Source organism: Lissotriton vulgaris, chromosome 10, assembly GCF_964263255.1.
Source record: "Lissotriton vulgaris chromosome 10, aLisVul1.2, whole genome shotgun sequence".
In the NCBI taxonomy this organism is placed as follows: Eukaryota; Metazoa; Chordata; class Amphibia; order Caudata; family Salamandridae; genus Lissotriton; species Lissotriton vulgaris.
In genome coordinates, this window is record NC_141698.1 from 448,308,993 (window position 1) to 448,330,557 (window position 21,565).

General features: G+C 46.1%; 1 protein-coding gene across 1 annotated transcript in view; it reads right to left on the minus strand.

Annotated features, from left to right (window-relative positions):
• Nucleotides 1–21,565, minus strand: part of IFT140 (intraflagellar transport 140) — a 1,373,663-nt gene that overhangs the window by 187,243 nt on the left and 1,164,855 nt on the right. Inside the window, exon 19 of the mRNA XM_086941301.1 lies at nt 4,923–5,100. Coding sequence (XP_086797427.1) covers nt 4,923–5,100 — 178 coding nt within the window. The remainder of the gene's footprint in view (nt 1–4,922; nt 5,101–21,565) is intronic.

The following is a 21,565-nucleotide window of genomic DNA, read 5'->3' on the forward strand; positions in this document are numbered from 1 at the left end:
TAGAAAGCTCTTTAAGTGGTAGCTGTGGAGAGCAGCCTTCAGGTGTAGTCCAGAACAAGTGTAAAACAGCTTGTTTAACCAGTACTAATCATATAGTGTAGGTTAAGTGAAAAAGAACCGCACAGTGTAGTTATAAAAATATGTATTTATTATAAACACTCACTATCACATTGGTATATCTCCTACCCAGAGATATAATCACAATACACACAATATTTCAACACTAGAACAGGTAAGTAGTTCAAATACACAGTGGTCTCCAGGGGGAGACCAAACCATATACTAATAAAGTGGAGTGCGAACCGTGACCGAAGTCGAGACTGGACCCACAAGACTTAGAAGAGCTGGGGACCCAAAGAACCACCCAAGGTAAGTAACTAGGATCCCCACGGAGGATGTGTGCTGAGTGGAAACACAACTGCATGCTCAATTCAAGTCAACAGGTAAGTCGCAGTTGCAGTTTACAAGAAGAAGGACCCTTGCCATAGGACTCTGAAGAAACCCCGTGGACGATGGAAGGTTGGAGAGTTACCCCACCTGTGGACACCCCAGGAAACAGGATACCTACACCAGAGAAGCCGGGTGCATAGGTGTGAAGTGACATCAGAAACTGCTGTAGACCACCGTGAGTTTGGCATTCCTATGGGCCACTAAACTGGTAATAGGGCCCTTAAACCCATTGCAGGCAGATGCCTTCATTAATTGCCAGAAGTTTTAGTGGTGGCCACTGAGAAAGTCCAGCTCAGCTCACACCTTATCCAAGTATTGCTGCCTTGGAAGTTTTTGAAAAGGAAAGGGTGGTATGGGTGATAGGCTTCTAGGCGCTAAGAGGATATTCACTATTGATTATTTTTGCAAATGTACTATCTGTGACGGTGCTAAAAGGACAGGAAGAACCACCTGCCTTCCTAAAATATCTGTATGGAAAACCAACAGAAAAATGCACAATAGGACACCCTAGCACACGTAATTAATGTATACAATTTTTTCAGAAATTTGTCAATGACACAACAGAGTTGATGGACTGTATCAGTTATTTTCTTCTTTTTTAATCAGACTTCCCGAAGTTCGGGTTTCACGTCTCTCCAAACCAAGCCAACACGTGTTTCGTCGCTTCTTGTACACATTAGAACATGTGACTTGTTCACGGCTGTAAGTATGATCAGATTTATCTTCTCTCATATGGCGATAATTCCAGGCCACATAGTCCCGTGGCGTGAGTTTAGACTTTATTGTGCGGTCCCCAAAAACGGACAGGAAATATTATCCAAAGGTCAATATCCAGAAGTCCGGAATCTTCATTCCAGTTGACAGCCGCCGGTCTCGCTTCCACTGTCCTCATGCCGAGTTCTCGAGTTCGAGTGGGAACCCCACGGAGGATGTGTGCTGAGTGGAAACACAACTGCATGCTCAATTCAAGTCAACAGGTAAGTCGCAGTTGCAGTTTACAAGAAGAAGGACCCTTCCCAGAGGACTCTGAAGAAACCCCGTGAACGATGGAAGGTTGGAGAGTTACCCCACCTGTGGACACCCCAGGAAACAGGATACCTACACCAGAGAAGCCGGGTGCATAGGTGTGAAGTGACATCAGAAACTGCTGTAGACCACCGTGAGTTTGGCATTCCTATGGGCCACTAAACTGGTAATAGGGCCCTTAAACCCATTGCAGGCAGATGCCTTCATTAATTGCCAGAAGTTTTAGTGGTGGCCACTGAGGAAGTCCAGCTCAGCTCACACCTTATCCAAGTATTGCTGCCTTGGAAGTTTTTGAAAAGGAAAGGGTGGTATGGGTGATAGGCTTTTAGGCGCTAAGAGGATATTCACTATTGATTATTTTTGCAAATGTACTATCTGTGACGGTGCTAAAAGGACAGGAAGAACCACCTGCCTTCCTAAAATATCTGTATGGAAAACCAACAGAAAAATGCACAATAGGACACCCTAGCACACGTAATTAATGTATACAGTTTTTTTCAGAAATTTGTCAATGACACAACAGAGTTGATGGACTGTATCAGTTATTTTCTTCTTTTTTAATCAGACTTCCCGAAGTTCGGGTTTCACGTCTCTCCAAACCAAGCCAACACGTGTTTCGTCGCTTCTTGTACACATTAGAACATGTGACTTGTTCACGGCTGTAAGTATGATCAGATTTATCTTCTCTCATATGGCGATAATTCCAGGCCACATAGTCCCGTGGCGTGAGTTTAGACTTTATTGTGCGGTCCCCAAAAACGGACAGGAAATATTATCCAAAGGTCAATATCCAGAAGTCCGGAATCTTCATTCCAGTTGACAGGCGCCGGTCTCGCTTCCACTGTCCTCATGCCGAGTTCTCGAGTTCGTGTGGGAACCCCACGGAGGATGTGTGCAGAGTGGAAACACAACTGCATGCTCAATTCAAGTCAACAGGTAAGTCGCAGTTGCAGTTTACAAGAAGAAGGACCCTTCCCAGAGGACTCTGGAGAAACCCCGAGGAAGATGGAAGGTTGGAGAGTCACCCCACCTGTGGACACCCCAGGAACCATGATACCTACACCAGAGAAGCCGGGTGCATAGGTGTGAAGTGACATCAGAAACTGCTGTAGACCACCTTGAGTTTGGCATTCCTATGGGCCACTAAACTCGTAATAGGGCCCTTAGACCCATTGCAGGCAGATGCCTTCATTGATTGCCTGAAGTTTTAGTGGTGGCCACTGAGGTAGTCCAGCGCAGCTCACACCTTATCCAAGTATTGCTGCCTAGGAAGGTATGTGTTCACGCCTTATACAAGCATGGCTGCCTTTGGATGGTATGGTGTCACTCGAAAGGCCTTGCACCACAGTGTGGACGATTCTGGCAGTCACATCATTCTTCTGGACTGACACAAATGTTCTCCATGACAGTTGTGACCCCGACCAGGGCTGATGTGCTTCTAGAGGCACTTGCAGCACACCCCAGCCAGTAAGGACAGAGTCAGGCATTTGCAGCCTGGCCTGAGCTAGAATACATGGCATGGCAGATGTAAGCCAGACCTGGGCTGATACACATAGTAAGTTAGACATATCCATGATCTGGGGCAGTATACGTGGTAAAGCAGATGCAGCCCCAACCTCGGCTGAGATGCACAGAAAGGAAGATTCAGACTGCCTCAATCAGTGTGCTGATGTATGTACACTTGCACAGTTCTTGCCAGGAACCAAGAAGAGACGCGGTGCATCAAGGGTCGCTCCTGGCTTTGCTCTCTCAGGCAGTTTGCTTTATCTGGATGCTTCTCACATCAGGAACATGCTGGGCTTCTGCTCCTGGACAACCTCTCCTCCTGTAGGGCCAGGTATGCTCATTCTCTCTCTCAGCAGGTAGGCAGGCTTCTAAATACTTGGCAGACCCTCAGCTCTTCAAGCCGAAAAAGTACACTTCAGGGGATGTCCTCTCACCAATGGGAGATGGATGTCAGGCTGACAGCAGCCCTCTTCACACAGCAGTCCTTCTAGTACTCTGCAGAATACTCGCCCTCCTTGCTGATGACAAATTTAGTACGGGTACAAAGTGGGGCAGTTCACATCTCACACTTAGCCACATTTACTAGACAGTGAATGTGGATCCATTATCTCACAGTTCAAAACAGGTTTTGGGTAGTTCTCCTTCAAGTGTCCTCCTTAGGCTGCATGCCAGACAAAGATTTTGTGTAAAGTGATGCTTCTTACAGCAGGCTGTACAACTTGGACGCAATGAAGTGTGGGGTTTCTGCACATAGCTGTCATCAGCATCTCTGAAGCAGTAATCTGAGATAAACAAAAGGGCTGTCCTGTCCTAGCAACGTTCCCACCTTGAACAATAGGAAATGCAGTCCCCACCCTTCACCGCTACAATCTAATAAATTGCAGTGCTTGGGAAAAATCTAAACAGCAGACCCTTGCTAACAATAGCCTGAGCGATTTCTAAAGGTATATTGCTCTCAATCTTCCTTAGTATCGGAATCTCCACCTTATAGCGAAAGGAAAGCCGCCTATAAACTTCCCATGCTGGGGAAGCTATCCTCATCTTCTCTCTTGTACCATGATAAAATAGTGGTATCCAAAATGGTATCCCACTTGTTTCAATACTCAGACACATACTCATGGAGTCCTACTACTACAGATGTGCAACAGCCATACTACATACCCACTCGTCATTCACACAGGATATAAGCGCAAGGTTCTGGGTTTTCACACAACAGCAGAACGTTACATGAGAGGGGACAGCAGACCACACTTTCGCTGATGCAGATAAAAAGGTTATGTCAACTATATGAGATCACAAAACACAGTACGCTGCCATTACCGCTTTATGTGCTAAACCCAAGAAAGGGGCATTAGTCTCTGTCCATTCTCAGGGTATGCTTGGCAAAACCTTCCAGAACACAGGACTGGTCCTGGACCTCACATTGTCAGAGTATCTCTGTGCACACGCTATATTAGTATGATGCCAAGGCCCCCAAAAAAAAGACTGGGTACCAGATACAAGCTGTTGGGTACTCAAAACCTTGTTGTTATCATGCAGGGGAAATTCTGTCCCAGCACATTCTGTCTATTTTATGAGTAGTAACATATGAAACACTTGCCTTTTGAGCTTGTGCTTCTTGACATCAACTAAACTAAGAACAATTCGAAAGTTAACTATGCAGGCTATATGATAAACTGGTGTGTATCAAAATGTGTTCCTTATAGAATCACTCAGATATGCGGGGTTCAGGAATACATTTTTTTAATGCCATGTTTTTTCAGAAATCCAGTCAATTGTAAACAGATGATGAGATCTGCACAGCTTGCATACAATGTAAATGTCCTTCAAAATGTGACTTCATTTAAACACCATGAAAAGCCATATTAAGTTCCTGTAAAACCATAAGAGTTGCTTTCCCTCTTTCGTACAGTGAAACATGATATCCCAGAAATGCTTACCAGCATGCCAAGCTGTATTGCCAGCATGGCCATTTTGGCTTCCAGTTCGGGTTCTCGTTCAGCTTCCCGAAGCGCCTTGGCCCCTCTGGCATGACCCATGTTTCCTAGGCATACCTTGGCAACATCCAGTCTCCTTGTCTTGACACACATCCGTGCCATATTCTCCCACACAGCCTCACTGCAATGGGAGGAAACAAGAAGGACATCCAAGTTATGTAACTAATATTAGCTGTTAGTATTTGCACTGGTCCCTAACATTGACCAAGATCAAAGAAGTTCAACAAAATACAGGTTGTTATGAGTAGCCAACAAACACTTTCAGAGTTTAGAAGTTATAGAAAATGAAAGTTGCTTTACAAAGGCATGAGATGCAAAATGTATATCGACCCTAGCTAGTACACATATGGAATATAGCTAACTAATGGCGAAACTATTAAGCTCAATTGACTCGTTATAAGTGCCACAGCGACGCTTCATAACATGGAAGGACTACTACAGATGGTGCTCACTATCTAACATATGGTCAATCTTTTTGGATGAGCTACCAGACACCTTTTGGCACTAAATGATAAAGTCACTGTACATCAATACTTGAATATTAAAGGTACTAAATGCTAAGGAATAGATTAACTCATATCACTCTTCAGACATGTGTAGTAGGCCCATAATATAGACCTAACGACAAGAAAGGGCCTACATTGACATCAATCAAGCCCCGGGTGTTATAAAAGGTGATAACCACTGTGCTCCTTTCTAAAGTATTACTTTAGTACCCTTTTTCTGATTAGTTGTGCATGCTTACTGTGGACATATTAAACTTTCTAAATGTCCCCAGATGGCTGAATGCACTCAGGGAATGTTGTTGCCTCCTGAATGCATTCAACTGCATTTATAAAGCACCTTATTACTGTTTGTATGGGCCCAAATTGCTGTTACCTCACCCTTGGAAGTATGCAGGTGTATGCATGAGAAGGGTGGGAGCTGGTGGAGGAAAACCACCTAAATGTAGACAAAAGTATTGTTTGCGGAGTTCTTGAGACTTCCTCCAGTTGTATGAATGAGGGGTGGCAGTCGCATAAAGCAGCAATTGCCTGTGGTTTGAACAATGTTGAGATTCTATGCAGGATGTTCACAGTAAGGCAGAGGAACTGCATATGGAGGTTTGAGAAGTACATGTGCAGATTAACAGGAGCGAAATATTTGTATGTTCAGTCAACATGCATGAGGATCAAAGATGGACTCCAACGGTGATGCTCAACACCCGCTCCGTCCACAGACACGCCATCGAACTCTGGAACCTCCTAGACGCCACAGCCCCTGACGTTGCCTTCCTCACGGAGACCTGGATGAACGCCTCTTCAGCTCCCGACATCGCCATCGCTATCCCAGAGGGCTACAAGATCGTCCGGAGGGACCGAAACGCCAACCAGATGGGAGGAGGCATCGCCATCATCCACAGGAGCACCATCCGTCTCACGACCAGCACCGACAACACCCTGACCAGCGCCGAACACCTGCATCTCCAGATCCACACCAACCCGAACACCACCCTCAGAGGCACCCTGATCTACCGACCCCCTGGACCACGCACGCAATTCAGCGAGGACATCGCCGACTTCGTCAGCCCACATGCCCTCCCCTCCGCCGACTACATCCTCCTGGGAGACCTCAACTTCCATCTGGAGAACAACAACGACCGCAACACCATCACCCTGCTCGACAACCTCGCCAACCTGGGACTCAAGCAACTGGTGTCCACCCCCACCCACCTCGCCGGACACACACTTGACGCAGTCTTCTCTTCCAGCACAGACATCAACTTCAGCCACGCCACAGAGCTTCAATGGACGGACCACAGCTGCGTCCACTTCACCTTCAAGAGAACGACGTCCCACCTCCACCAGAAACAGGCCGCCCGCAGATGCTGGAACAAGATCACAGCAGACCAGCTCGCCACCTCCCTGAGCCAGCACCCTCCTGCCAGCTCAGCGAACCCCAGCCAGGCCGCAGACAACCTCACGAAGTGGATCAACAACTGCGCGGACGAACTCGCCCCACTGAGGACCCCGCCCAGCAGACCCGGCAGCAAGAAGGCCCCATGGTTCACCGACGAACTCAAGAGCTCCAAGAAGAACTGCCGAGCCCTCGAGAAAGTCTGGAGAAGGGAACCGACACCGGACAACAGGACCTCCTTCAAACTTGCCACCCGGAAACACCACCAGCTGATCCGCGCCGCCAAGAAAACAGCTTTCAAGGACCGGTTGGACAACAACGCACACAACTGCAAGGAACTCTTCAACATCGTGAAAGAGCTTTCCAACCCCAGCGCAGGAAACAACGACATCACCCCATCGCAAGACCTCTGCAACTCCCTCGCTTCATACTTCCACAACAAGATCGCCGACATACACAACAGCTTCAACAACCAACCAACGCACACTATGACCGAACAACCACCCCCCACCACCACCCTCCACGCCTGGACCCCGATCAGCACCGAAGACACCATCCACACGATGAACTCCATCCACTCCGGATCACCGACCGACCCCTGCCCTCACCACGTCTTCAACAAGGCCGACGCTGTCATCGCACCCCACCTGCGAGACATCATCAACACATCCTTCGACACCGCCACCTTCCCCGAGAGCTGGAAGCACGCCGAACTCAGCGCTCTTCTCAAGAAACCCACAGCGGACCCCACCGAACTCAAGAATTACCGCCCCATCTCGCTCCTCCCGTTTCCAGCTAAAGTCATCGAGAAGACCGTCAACAAGCAGATGGCCGCCTTCCTCGAGACGAACGGATCCCTCGACCCCTCACAGTCCGGCTTCAGAGCCAACCACAGCACCGAGACCGCCCTCATCGCCGCCACCGATGACATCCGAGCCCTGATGGACAATGGAGAAACAGCGGCCCTCATCCTCCTAGACCTCTCCGCGGCATTCGACACGGTCTGCCACCGCACCCTAGTACGGCGCCTCAGCAACATCGGCATCCAGGACAAGGCGCTGGAATGGATCATCTCCTTCCTCGACGGAAGAACACAGAGAGTCCGCCTACCACCGTACAAGTCAGAGGCCTCCGAAGTCATCTGCGGCGTCCCCCAAGGATCATCTCTGAGCCCCACCCTCTTCAACGTCTACATGAGCCCCCTCGCGGCCATCGTACGCAAACACAACCTCAGCATAATCTCCTACGCCGACGACACCCAGCTGATCCTCTCCCTGACCAACGACCCCGCCGCCGCCAGAGCCAACCTGCACGAAGGGATGAAAGAGGTAGCCGAGTGGATGACGACCAGCTGCCTGAAACTGAACTCGGACAAGACAGAGGTCCTCATCCTGGGCTCCTCACCCTCCGCCTGGGACGACTCCTGGTGGCCCCCCGCCCTGGGCACCGCACCCAAACCGACTGACCATGCACGAAACCTGGGCTTCATCCTGGACTCCTCCCTCTCCATGACCAGGCAAGTCAACAACGTCTCCTCGGCGTGCTTCAACATCCTACGCATGCTACGGAAGATCTTCTGGTGGATCCCCACCGAGACCAGGAAGACCATCACCCAGGCCCTCGTCACCAGCCGACTGGACTACGGCAACGCCCTCTACGCCGGTACCACCGCCAAGCTCCAGAAGAGACTCCAGCGGATCCAGAACGCCTCAGCCAGACTCATCCTCGACATCCCACGAACCAGTCACATCTCCGGACATCTGAAAGACCTTCACTGGCTCCCCGTCAACAAAAGAATCACCTTCCGCCTCCTCACCCACGCACACAAAGCCCTACACGACCAAGGCCCGAGCTACCTCAACAGCCGAGTCAACTTCTACGCTCCCAAACGCCACCTCCGATCAGCCAACCACGCCCTCGCCGCCGTCCCCCGCATCCGAAGAGCGACTACAGGAGGAAGGTCCTTCTCCTACCTGGCCGCCAAGACCTGGAACTCCCTCCCGACCGACCTGCGCCTGACCCAAGACCACCTCTCCTTCAGGAAGAAGCTGAAGACCTGGCTGTTCGAGCAGTAGCGGCACCCCCCCCCCCAGCGCCTTGAGACCCTACGGGTATGTAGCGCGCTTTATAAGTGTCAATGATTGATTGATTGATGCAGCCTTCAATAAAAGCTTAATTTGAAGACATAGTAAATGATGCATCTTGTGAGCTCACCAAAGTTCTTGCCACAAACCTCAGGGCAGACGGTACAAGATTCTTCTTTTTGTATCAGTATGTACAGTGCCAATGATTATGCTACTTTTAGAATGAAGAGTTAGTTTTGTGTGCTAAGGGCAAATGTTGTTCCGGAGGAAGGAGGGATCTATTGTATGCGAAGCACAGTGAGTTAAGTGGAGGGCCTAGAAGGAGGTTTTTCGCAGATGTTAACAAATGCAGGGTGAATTTATACTAGAAGTGTTGTCACCTTTGGTATCCAGCTCATCACTGCACCACTGACTATCAGCGATATGATGCCAGCTATTATCTTACTCAGAAATTTGCAACAAGCTCATGTCATGATACAGTGTGTTCAGAGGGTGCATTACAGTCGGACCGGCGCACAGAGGAGGAAGAAGCTTACATTGTGGGTGTAGGATAACGGATCATTAGGAACTATCAGCATGCCACCATAAAAGAAATTTCAAGCATGACCGATCAACCAACCAATATTTCTGCAGAACCAATTCACAGTTCGGGACATAATTTAGAACTGAACACCTGTCACAAAGACATCCAATTCATCCTCCACTCAAGAAATTTTAAGATCATCTTTATAATGATCTGATTCTAGGATGATACAAGTCACAATTCCAACTAAGAAACTTCTTGGGTATACTGTGGGGGAAACGTGCACTTTGGAGAGTCAGTGCCCACAGCGCTCTTTTTTGGAACATTTTCCACTGAACCCTCCCCGGAATTTACTGCAACCTCAACCATCTCCTCCTCTGTAAGAGCATGTTTCTCCCATTGGTCCATCATGAAAGGTATAATCATCTCTCTGCAGCTTGGGACCCTCCACCCTCTATCTCCTTCAACACATCTAGGAACAGGTTTCTCAGGCTTGCTTCTTCCCATTTACTATCTGCCTTACTATGTACATGTTATGTTTTTAGGAACTAGACTTACTAACCTCTATTTGCACTTAATGGAACTGTTATCTAGCGATCCTCACCACTTGCTGCCAAAGAATCTCTTGGCACTCAGTGGGTTACTGGGCTCAGACTGGATCAATCAGAGATGTTCAATACTGTTGTCCGGGAGCTTAACCTTACTGTTGGATCTGAAACGGAGTACCAAGAACACACCTTTAGGATCTGGCCCACAGAGGAGTGAAGGATTACACAGGAGGGTGGTGTGTAGTTAGGGACTCAGAATTCATTAAGGCAAACATGCATAGCACAATAAATCAATGTTCAGCCACTGCTTATCTTCGAAGAAGTATCTTTATTTAGTACAACACAATGCAATATTGTACTGATTATCACATGGGAAATTTCATGTACCCTTTAACATTAATGGGCAAAACAGCTGAGGCTATTTCTGTGAGACAGTTACTCCCAATATTTCTTAGTGCAACAGGTACAGTATTGTTCTCGGGTTCCTTCGCTGTGGGCTATAGCATGCCAAAAGTCTAAAGCAGCTTGCTTAGGGAGCCTTTCAGACTGGTATCTAATTCCATTTTCTCCTCTTTTTGGCTTTCTTCGTGTTGCACAGTACCCTTAACATCATAATTTTTGGGCTTCTCTTTGCCCCAAAGTCAGTGGGGACAGCCTCTATTCATAGCGCATTTGCATTCCATATTTTTAAATTTAACATATCTTTTCCTCCTTCTTAAGTTCATTTTGCTTATAATTCTCCATTTTCATTTTCTCCACTCTTCATATCATCCGTTTAGCCATGCAAGGTTAATGACAATTTTCCACAGTTTCTCATATTCTCACGGGCCATCCGATCCTCTCTTTCAAGAATACGTAAAAAAGCATCATTTGTCGATAGCAGTTTATTGTAGCCCAATGCATTTCGGACCTCCACGGGTTCTTCGTCAGGGATAACTGTGAATAACAACAAAATACATCCTTTTAAAACACTACCCCACTAAATAAGTGCTCAAGTTCTTTCCAAAGCTTATGAAATGTAAATTACACATGTCTTACTTTCCTTAATGGCTCAATAACAGTCGCAAACTCAATACCTTTACATCCCCCTCTAGTTTGACCTTTCACCTCCATGGCCCATATTCATACTCCGCTATCTTAACTAAACCTCATCTTACTTTATGCTGGGACCTACGAAAATTTCTCAACATTCATATCTTTCCTCTCCCTTCTTACGCGTACCGGCTAAAAAGTGTTCTTCTCGCGTCTCATGCCGCCCGATAAAATCTGTACCCGTAAACCATTCTTGGCTGGTTATGGCAGACAGTGCCAGCAGCTTCTGGAATGTCAGTGGGAAGCATGGGTCCTTAAGTTGTGTGCAGCGCTAACCCCTCAGAGTCTAGCAGGCCGGGGTCTCACCCCAGGTGGACCGAAGGTTGTTCATGTGGAATTCAGGGTGCAGACACAATGTCACAGATGACCATAGAAAACACCAGCACCAAATCAGAATGTAGCCATGGAGTTGCTATGGTTGCAACTTGGGATCTTTAATGGGCCCAGACATAAAAGCACCACCCAAACATCTTAGGTGGCCATCTCAGGCGGCCATGGTGACAACTCAGTCGTGGTTCAGGCAGCAGTCGAGGCAGTTCACTTTAGGCAATCCTGCATCTTAATGGGGACCACCGACTGATATACAGACAGTTTGTAGCCCCTCGTGGCTTCTTGGTGCTCAATTGTAGCACCGGAACTCTGACAATCATGAGTTGCTTGACATTCTTCATCCATGGAGGTACTCAGACAGGTCACACAGTGGGGTTTGCTAGGACTTGGAGGCCACACTCTTGAAGACTGATGGAGGTCTTTCCCTAGCTTGGTCCATTCAGCCTAGCCTTCTGGGTTATCCACTCTTCTGAGAAATGCCTTCCTATGCCAGGACATCACCAATGTCCTACTTGCAAATTTGGAAGATATCTCTAAAAATAGAGCCCAGGCAGTCTGTCCTGGCAGGTCAATGCACTGTTCTCAGGTGTCTGGTTCTAAACTTAGCTAGGGGAGTAGTCAGTGAAGCTCAAAGAGTTTCTTGATCCCACTAGTGGGGTTTCCCTGGCTTTAGAAAATAAATCTTGGCAGATCTCTAGTAGCTCTGTCTAATCTTCATACTGATGTTGCAGACAACCTTTTGTGTATTCCAGCAGTTCTTTTCTGTGACCGGTTCACATTTCTGCATATTTCAAAGCAGACTGAATTGAGCAAACCAAAACAAGAGCACAGAGGCAAGGGAGGCTGCCTCACGTAACTACTTGTACACCTGTTGGAGGGGGCAACTATTCCCAGAGAACAATGGGCCAGAAAAAAAAGAAGGAAACTCCCTATCTTCCTTCACACTCCTCTGTCTGATGGAGTGAAAAGGATTTATGGAATGTGCTAGAGGTGAATCCCAGCAACTCTCATCTCCTATCTAGGCTCTTCCACATATTCTCCATGTTAGGTGTCACCAAAGTATAGCCAAATACAAAACAGAACCTAGTATGACCACAGAAAATTTCATCAAGCCCTTTCCTCATGCATTCTCGACACATGCAAGCAAGGTAAACGCTTACAATATCCATGTACCACATCCATGGGCAAAGTCCCTGTTGCAGGAGAATGGCAGGTCAGTTCAAAATAACGAAGCAGTTGGTAGGTTGCTCTCCCAAGGAGGTAACAGGTAAAAAAGTCCTGTCCTGCTATTACAATAATTTTGCTGCCACAACTTTCAGTCCTCTACAGCCCAGTGAGATTACTGCCGTTTTCTAAAGAAAGGCACTGTCATGCCTGCCGATCCGATGGAGACGTGGTTGGCAAAAGCTTGGTTGGGGTAATCATTAAGGTCAGGAGTGCGCATGCGCAAAGACTAGCGCATGCGCGATACCGCTATATAGTTCTCCCTTTCTGCAGATACGACGCTTTGCGTTCCTTCCGGGTTATCAGCATCGCTTCCGGGTCACGGTGGTGGCGTTCGGGCTCCGTCGGATCCTCCTTGCGGTTCTTTGTTAGTCTCCTGATCCTCGCGCACTCCTCCTGCCAGATAAGTACGAGTGCTAGTTTATTGATGAGTAAAACTCGGATGAGTTTACAATCCAGTGCAGAGACATCACTGGGGTTTTTGTTTATTGCGTTTTAGTTGACACACTTTGCGGAGCTTATGTTGGAGTTTTACTTGCAGCAGAGGTGTCTTTTCATTTGTTTATCGGAGCATCATAGAATAGGTATTGGAGCTCCAGGATTGTTTCTAAGCCTTCTTTTGCTGACACAAGACAGGGAATTACTAAATAGATGTGGGAGTTACTTCTTGTGGAGAAACAGGGAGTCATTCTTCTTAAGGCACTTGAAACATTAGGAATCTTCTTTTTTATGTATCACACTACCTACCTTTCTGTGAAGACAACAGAAGTGAAGTCATATACAGGTAGAAGCACTGCAAGTAATTTCCAGGAGGGGTTCTGAAGAGATAGTGAGTGTTGACCAGTTCTCTTCGCATCCTGGATTTCAGATTCCTGTGTCTTTCTTTCTCTATAAAGTGTCTTCCCCATCTTTCCTTGTTTTGTTTCCCTGTGTCCCTTGCACTGGCATCAGCTCTTATCACCAAGTATATACATATCTCATTGGTGTAGAGTGAACCGGTGTGGGGGAGGTCAGGAAAGAGCTTCAACTCCGTGGTGTTTCCGAGACATCCTCCAACAAGGCATGACAGGCACACACAGTGTGTCCTTCTGAACACAGAGCCCTGTTCTGGGTTTCATTCGATGTCACAGGAAATTATCATCACACATGCATGACTGTCTTGTGTGCTGAAGTGGGGTCAAAATACTACAGCTTGCTGAGGGGATCTTGAGGGAGGTGGTGTACATTCTCCAAAGCTTTTTACAGGACAAGGGATTTGTAACAGAGATGTAAAACAAGGCTGTGTGCTCACGCTGTGCTTTTCAATCTATGCATTAATGATTCAACAAGATTTTGTGTGATACAACAGGCAAAAAGAGTCCACTTCTATTGTACACGGATAATTATGTCCTCATTGAGAGAAAACCAGAAGCTACAAGACCACTCTTGATAGCAACAGACATTTTTGTGCACAAAACTGCTCATGAATGAAAGTAAATCGATGGCTATGTCCAAACAGATGATCACTGCAGAACACAGTTTTTATCTCAATAATAAAAGACTGGTAGTCGTGAAATCATTCCCAGCCCTGGACAAAAAACTGGCAATTAATGGCACAACATTCCCTCACCCCTTAAAACACATTACAACAATCCAGTTTGATAGAGCCATTAAGGCAGAAGTCGGGGTAATTCTGATATATCAGGGAACTCTGCCTTCAGCATATTCAAGAAACCAAATTGAGAAGCTAGAAAAGAAAATTTAGAAGCAAGTCCTTAAGGATCTAGAGCCTTTCCTCTGCAGCTCCCCTGGCAGAAGGGGCACAGCAAACCATATAGAAGATAGGGTAATACTGGCCTTGATAATGTATACAAATAAAAAGAGCAACAGCCCAATATTATCCTTAGTGGACAACTGGAGGGAAGAAAATCTAATCCATGGATGTGTTACAAAAGAACAGAAGAATATGTATAGCAAAGCCAAAATTATCTGTGTGCGGATTATTTTGGAAACCAGCAAAGAGAGACTACCACCCAGCACAAATATAAAGCAGAGGATAAAGGTTACAATGAAGAATCTTCACAAAAATAAATATGCAAGAAGATCCGGCAAGTCTCAAAATCACATGGAAATAAATATTTTATTATAACACAAGCTCTAGTCCTCAGCTCATAAAACGCTTTTTAAAGTGTGCAAGAAACAACCTCATCGTACAAATAAACAAGTTATCTAACTTTAGCAACACTTTTTCTAGTGGTTACTCAAGCTAACCGCTCCTTCTTCACCTTTAGAATATCCCAGAAGTCCGACCAGACTGGGAAGGTTCTCCCAGCAAAATCTCCTGCAGGTCAACAAGTGGTGCTGTGTGGCTAATGCAATCTCATATTGTCTCGAACGTTATGGAGTAGGGTCACATATAGGCATCACCCCATTGTGTTAATGTCAGTTTCTTAATCCTTCTCATTCCATTCCCCCAAACCTTGGTCACTGTAAACACGCTGTAGGCAACAGTGTGCTGAAATTTATTGTGGGCCCTTATTACACTGTGCAAATGTCCAATTTACATAACTGGGGGAGGAACCTGCAATAAAATAGAGTACCCTCTAGAAAGAGTGCTATCAAAGAGAAGTTCATCTGATGCATACTCCTAAACTCCTAAGCTTTAGAACAGATAGCATAACAGTACCTCTAAATGGTGGAGGGCCTGGCAGGGACTCAAACTAGGAAATTAGCCTGCAAATGGCCCATTCTAATGACCTGGCTGCCAAGGCAGTAGAACCTTGTGATCAAATGCACCAATGCCCAATTCGCAGGCTGACGGATGCCGAGGACAGGAACTCCCCTTACAAGCGCAGTTGTTGCAGCGCTTGCCCTAGTAGACTGGGCCCGCAGCCTTGCCATGGGCTCATTTCCTGCCCACACAACATATCTATAGACACAGGATTATCAACCATGAATGATCTTCTGAACCATGCTGTTTTTTTTGCTCCCAATGAAACCAACGGAGCTAGTCGCCCACGTGGTGGTCCCTTGTAAGGGCCAAATAAAAGCCCAGAGATTTTTTAGGGTCAAACTAATTAAGCCTCTCCTTCTCTTTTGAATGGTGTGGCAGAGCAAAGAAGGCTGGTTGGATAATAAGCTGCATGACATGAAACGGAAACCACTTTTGCCAGGAAGGCGGCCCGAGTTCTTAACACCAATGTGTCTAGAAAGTGGTGTAGGAGATCACTCACACAGAGCACAGAAATGATCACTATGAGAAAGGCAGGTTTGCTTGTCAGGAGCGGAAGAGAACAACTATGTGTCTGCTCATATGGGGTGCACATGTGGAATGTGAGTATCCAACTGAACTGAGGCCCCACTGAGACATTAGGGAAAGGTTTTGGAGGACACATTTGAGTCAAACTCTTCAAAAAAGGGCATCTTGGTGGGGGCCTCAAAAGAGAAGGATGACCTAGCAAAATTAAAAAGTTGAATGGTTGGCGAGTACCTTTAACTGTCCCCACTGCATAACCCTAGGGACCCAACAACAAAACAAAAATAAATTTTAAAAAGTCTGGCCTCCAGAGGATAAAGATGATGGGTCGCACACAAAACCACAACTTTTCCCATCCCAAATGTATTTTATTGAAGGATGTCTGGTTGCTGTTATGACATGCAGCACTAATTGAAGGAAATCAACTCTCACTAATCAATCTCTATGCATGGAAGAGTAGGTTGCAGAGATTCAAGAGTAGGATCCAGAGGGTAAATGTGGGAACTGGCTCTCTATATAGTGTACTAAAACGAAGAACACTGCACAGAGAGTCCAGTGGGTGCTCAATCGGTTTACAGAGGCTAAAGTACGTAACACTAACTCTCTTTTTTTCTGGTAGGGTGGGCGAGCAGTTAGACTTATCAGAGGGTAGTGCTAAGCATTTGTTGTACTCACAGAGGCAATAAATGAGACACACACTGAAACAATAAATCCAAGACCAAACTTGAAAAATAACACTTCTTTTTCCATATGTTTCAAAACCAAGAACTTAGTTCAAAGGTAAGTGCTTTCTTCAAAAGCAAATTTGTACAGGTAAGTGCACTCAGGCAGTGACTCTTCTCTGTCCTTCTCTTGATCCATCGAATCTGAGTTCTTTGATTCAGGGGTGCCACTTAAACAGTCAATCAAGGGGTGTTTTGGGGAATGACCGGTAGTAGTCAATGTGCTACCTACCATTAGGGTACCTACACCATCAATAAGTCCACTTCCTGTGAGAAGTGGGTATAACCCTAACCCTAGAATGCTAATTCCGTCCAAAACAACATGAACGAATCTGAAAAGTAGGGTCCACATCAGCTGGGGTGGTGCTGGCTGAATGTGGGCACACCTCCTAATCTTACTTATTTTCACAAATGTTGTGCCGCCAAAAGGTTGTGTCAGGACAGGGGAGGGGGTATCTCGACTGTCTAGAGAGGCCTGTGTCACATAACAAAGCTGGTAGGGCCTTTAAAGCTTCCCGCCCCGGAATGCACATCCTGCTTGGACGAGGTGTGAACACCTCTGCCCAGAGCAAGATTTGTTACTGGCCTCCGAAAGCGAAGATTCTCACTTCAGGAGGTCAGAACTCCATCTAGGTGGCTAGAATAAGACCAGTCAGCCAACACACTAGTAGTCAGTAGATTTTCAGGGGACCCCTCTAAGGTGCCCTCTGGGTGCATTTATCAATAAATCCAGCCCTGGCATCAGTGTGAGCTTATTAAGACGAGGTGTTTGGTACCAAACACCTAGGGGTACAGTGAAGCTATAATGTAGGTGGAAAATTCGTAATGAGGGGAGTCCAGCCCATGGGCTCGGTATGGCTTTCCTGCGCACTTGTGGTATTCAAGAGTGAACTTAGATATCACAGGGACAAATCCACTCATGCAGATATGCCCACACATAGGTATAGTGCACCCGTGTTAGGGATGTAAGCCCTGCTGTAGGGGTGACATACCTATACCACATGCAGTGTTTTGCTGACATGGCATACAGGGGTGTGTACCATGTCGACTCTTCGTTTTTCTCTGCACCAAGACACGCAGGCGCAATGACAGTTTGCATGAACTTGGTGAGGGGTCCCTTAGGATGGCACAGTTCATGCTGCAGCCCTTTGGGGTCCTCTGTAGTTCCCAGACCCTAGGTACCAGAGGTACTACTTACTGGGGACGTGCAGGGATCCTAAAGAGTTAGCAATTGTTGCACAAGGGTACAGTTTAGGGAAAGAACACTGGTACTGGGGACCTGGTTAGCAGGAACCCAGTGCACTTTCATTTAAGTTGCGTCAGATACCTTGTAAAAACTGGGGGTTGTACCCATGTCAAAAGGGGCACTTTCCTACAGCAAATGTTTAGATATGAGAGATACAAGTACCACCCCACCGACAGCCCGGTCCGAGCAAACAAGATGACTTGGGCCATCATAATGTTCTTCAGAATTTGAGGCAGAAGAGGTAATGGTGGGAATATGTACAGGAGACCAATTTCTCATCGCACATGGAATATATCTCCCCGTGACTCTCCCGGAAGGAATTCTAGTGCACAAAATTGTCAACAATGTCCATTCTCTGCCAAGGCAGGCAAATTCAGCCATGGGAAGGTCCCACTGTTTGAATATGCCTAGTGCATTCTCAGGATCGCAAAGCTATTCGTGATCAGCCAGCCAACCACACTGGTTTTCAGGGACCTTGCTGGCTGCCTGGCCACCAGTAAGATTTGCTGCTGGTCCAGCCATCCAAAGGCAGATGGCCTCCTGGCATAGGATCCAGATTAATGGGATTCAGGTTACCACTATGCCACACTCGTTGCAGTATAACAAGGTGGTCGAGTTGTCCATGAGGACCTGCATCAGTTTTCTTCTGATGGTCATCAGGAAGGCTTTCAGAGCCTGCTGGATTTCACAAAGCTCATACATACTGAAATTGAGCTAGCTAGCACTCTGCTGTAAAATTGAGGCTTCTGATCCCCACCTCCCTAGATGAATATGACCACCTCAACAGTGATGTATCTATCACAACCTTGAAGTCTGGGTAGGCAAGGGAGAGTGATCTTCTGCAGGTAATGTTGGCATTTATCTGCCACCACAGAACATCCCAAGCCATCTCCTGAGAGATCTGAATAGAATCAGAGAGACAGACCCAGTGCTGAGCCCACTGAAACTTGAGGTTCCACTACAAGGTCACGTTTGCCATCTGGCGTATGGGGTAAGGAGGATAGGAGCTCAAGAAGCCAACAATGATCCTGGCCTAGGCCCAGGACTGAACACAAAACACTGGAATCATACCTGAATGTCTTAGACTATGAAAAGACTTTGAACTTCACCAAATACAGGATAGCCTCTATGAAGGGAAGCCTCTGTGTAAGGCTTCGATAGGACCTCGGCTCACTGATGGAAAGCACCAGAGAGCTCAGCTGGATCTGGAGATGGTCTGAGACTATCTGAGGCAAGTCCATCTTGAGCACTCAGTAATCAAGGTACAGGAATACATACATGGAGAAGTGTGGCTCAGGGGTTAGAGGCGGCAGACCCGGAAGCTGAGATCGGCCCTGGACCAGGGTTCAATTCCCCGCCCCGACGGGGGTTGGGCTCAATAATTCCACGGACTCGATAATTCTCACTCCGGTGCCTACTCGACTCACGGGTTCACACTCTGCGACTCTGGGCAACAGCTTGCTTAATCTCCACAACGGCCCCTTGCGGCGGGATGCCTGGCTTTCACCTTGTGGATACCCTGCCGGGGTATCTCACAGGGGAATACCAGGACGGGTTCCCTAAGCAAGCGCATAGATGCCTGCGATGTGGGCGATTTGCGCTATATAAATACAATACATATACATGTCCAACTTTCAAAGAAGAACTGCACCCTTCTTTGTGAACACCAAAGGGGACATGATTAAGGTCAAAGGATAGCATGGCAAATTGAAAGTGTTTCAGCCCCACCATACACCACAGATGGCGTCTGTGAGACTGAAGGAATGGTATATACAAATTACATGTCCTGCAAGTACAAGAACAGCAATCAGTCTCCAGAGCAGAGGGATTTGTGCTAGTGTGAGCATTTTAAACTTGGCTTTTATCAGAAAGGCATTCAATAATCAGAAGCAAGACCTCACTGGCCATGTCCCACAAAGCGTGGGTGTATCAGGTGAGCACACAGCTTCAGCGGAGCACAGCGCAAGGTTGGCTGATGAAAACATATTTTTGCCAGATAAGGAAAATGTTATTATTATATAAGGATTCAAGAGGAAAGCAGAAGGCATTCTGATTCATCTTACTTGTCGATGCCTGCACCATAATGCTTTCAGGCATATGGAGTTTTGTCAGAAAATTAAGATTGCCAGAGGCCTGACTGTGTCATCTGACTCAAATAAGAAAATGGTACCTTGGTTATATGGTATGTATTCTGAATTGAAATAATAAGGAATAAAGAAAAAGTACTCCCTATTTAGTGTTTATATCACTGTGACCACACTTAGTCTATTTTTATTTTTTATATAGTCTCCTGTCTCGTCATGACCCACAAACACGTCAAAGGTTATTACTGAATGATTTTTATTTTATCAAATAAGAAAGTTTATATATCTCTCGTTGCCAATTTCAAAACACGTTTGTATATACAACTAATTTTTTTACATATATACAATAGAATAGAAGCCCTTCGTTTCAAAGTTAGGATGTCTCACTGAAAAAATAAAACAGACATTCCTATCGAGATCAAGCAGACTAATGTGAGGAAAACAAATAGGTGGAAATTATTTATACCCAATGTCTTAAAGATCCCTCAACACATTATTTAAAGTAATCCAAAATATTTATATATATCTGCTGTCTCTTTATAGTCGACGCGTTTCAGCCAATCAATTCTGGCCTCTTCAGGACTAGGGCTATTCACAATCCATCGGGTTATAGAGTCAGAAAAGCTTCTCAAATTCTTTCATGGGCTCTTTTTTATATACTGTGCTCGATGTCAATCCAATTAATGGAACTATTGCGTGGCCGGTGATTAGATGATATGTATCTCCCGTCTACAGCATTTAGCTAGCGCTTCAAGCGCTTCTTAGTTATTTCATTTACTCGATCGCGTGTGCTGACGAACGTCGGCCCAGCTCGTTACTCTCTTCCCGGGGTGTTTTTACAATGTCTCTCTTCTTTTCCAAATTGGTCGTCGCTCGAAGAGAGACATTGTAAAAACACCCCGGGAAGAGAGTAACGAGCTGGGCCGACGTTCGTCAGCACACGCGATCGAGTAAATGAAATAACTAAGAAGCGCTTGAAGCGCTAGCTAAATGCTGTAGACGGGAGATACATATCATCTAATCACCGGCCACGCAATAGTTCCATTAATTGGATTGACATCGAGCACAGTATATAAAAAAGAGCCCATGAAAGAATTTGAGAAGCTTTTCTGACTCTATAACCCGATGGATTGTGAATAGCCCTAGTCCTGAAGAGGCCAGAATTGATTGGCTGAAACGCGTCGACTATAAAGAGACAGCAGATATATATAAATATTTTGGATTAATTTAAATAATGTGTTGAGGGATCTTTAAGACATTGGGTATAAATAATTTCCACCTATTTGTTTTCCTCACATTAGTCTGCTTGATCTCGATAGGAATGTCTGTTTTATTTTTTCAGTGAGACATCCTAACTTTGAAACGAAGGGCTTCTATTCTATTGTATATATGTAAAAAAATTAGTTCTATATACAAACGTGTTTTGAAATTGGCAACGAGAGATATATAAACTTTCTTATTTGATAAAATAAAAATCATTCAGTAATAACCTTTGACGTGTTTGTGGGTCATGACGAGACAGGAGACTATATAAAAAATAAAAATAGACTAAGTGTGGTCACAGTGATATAAACACTAAATAGGGAGTACTTTTTCTTTATT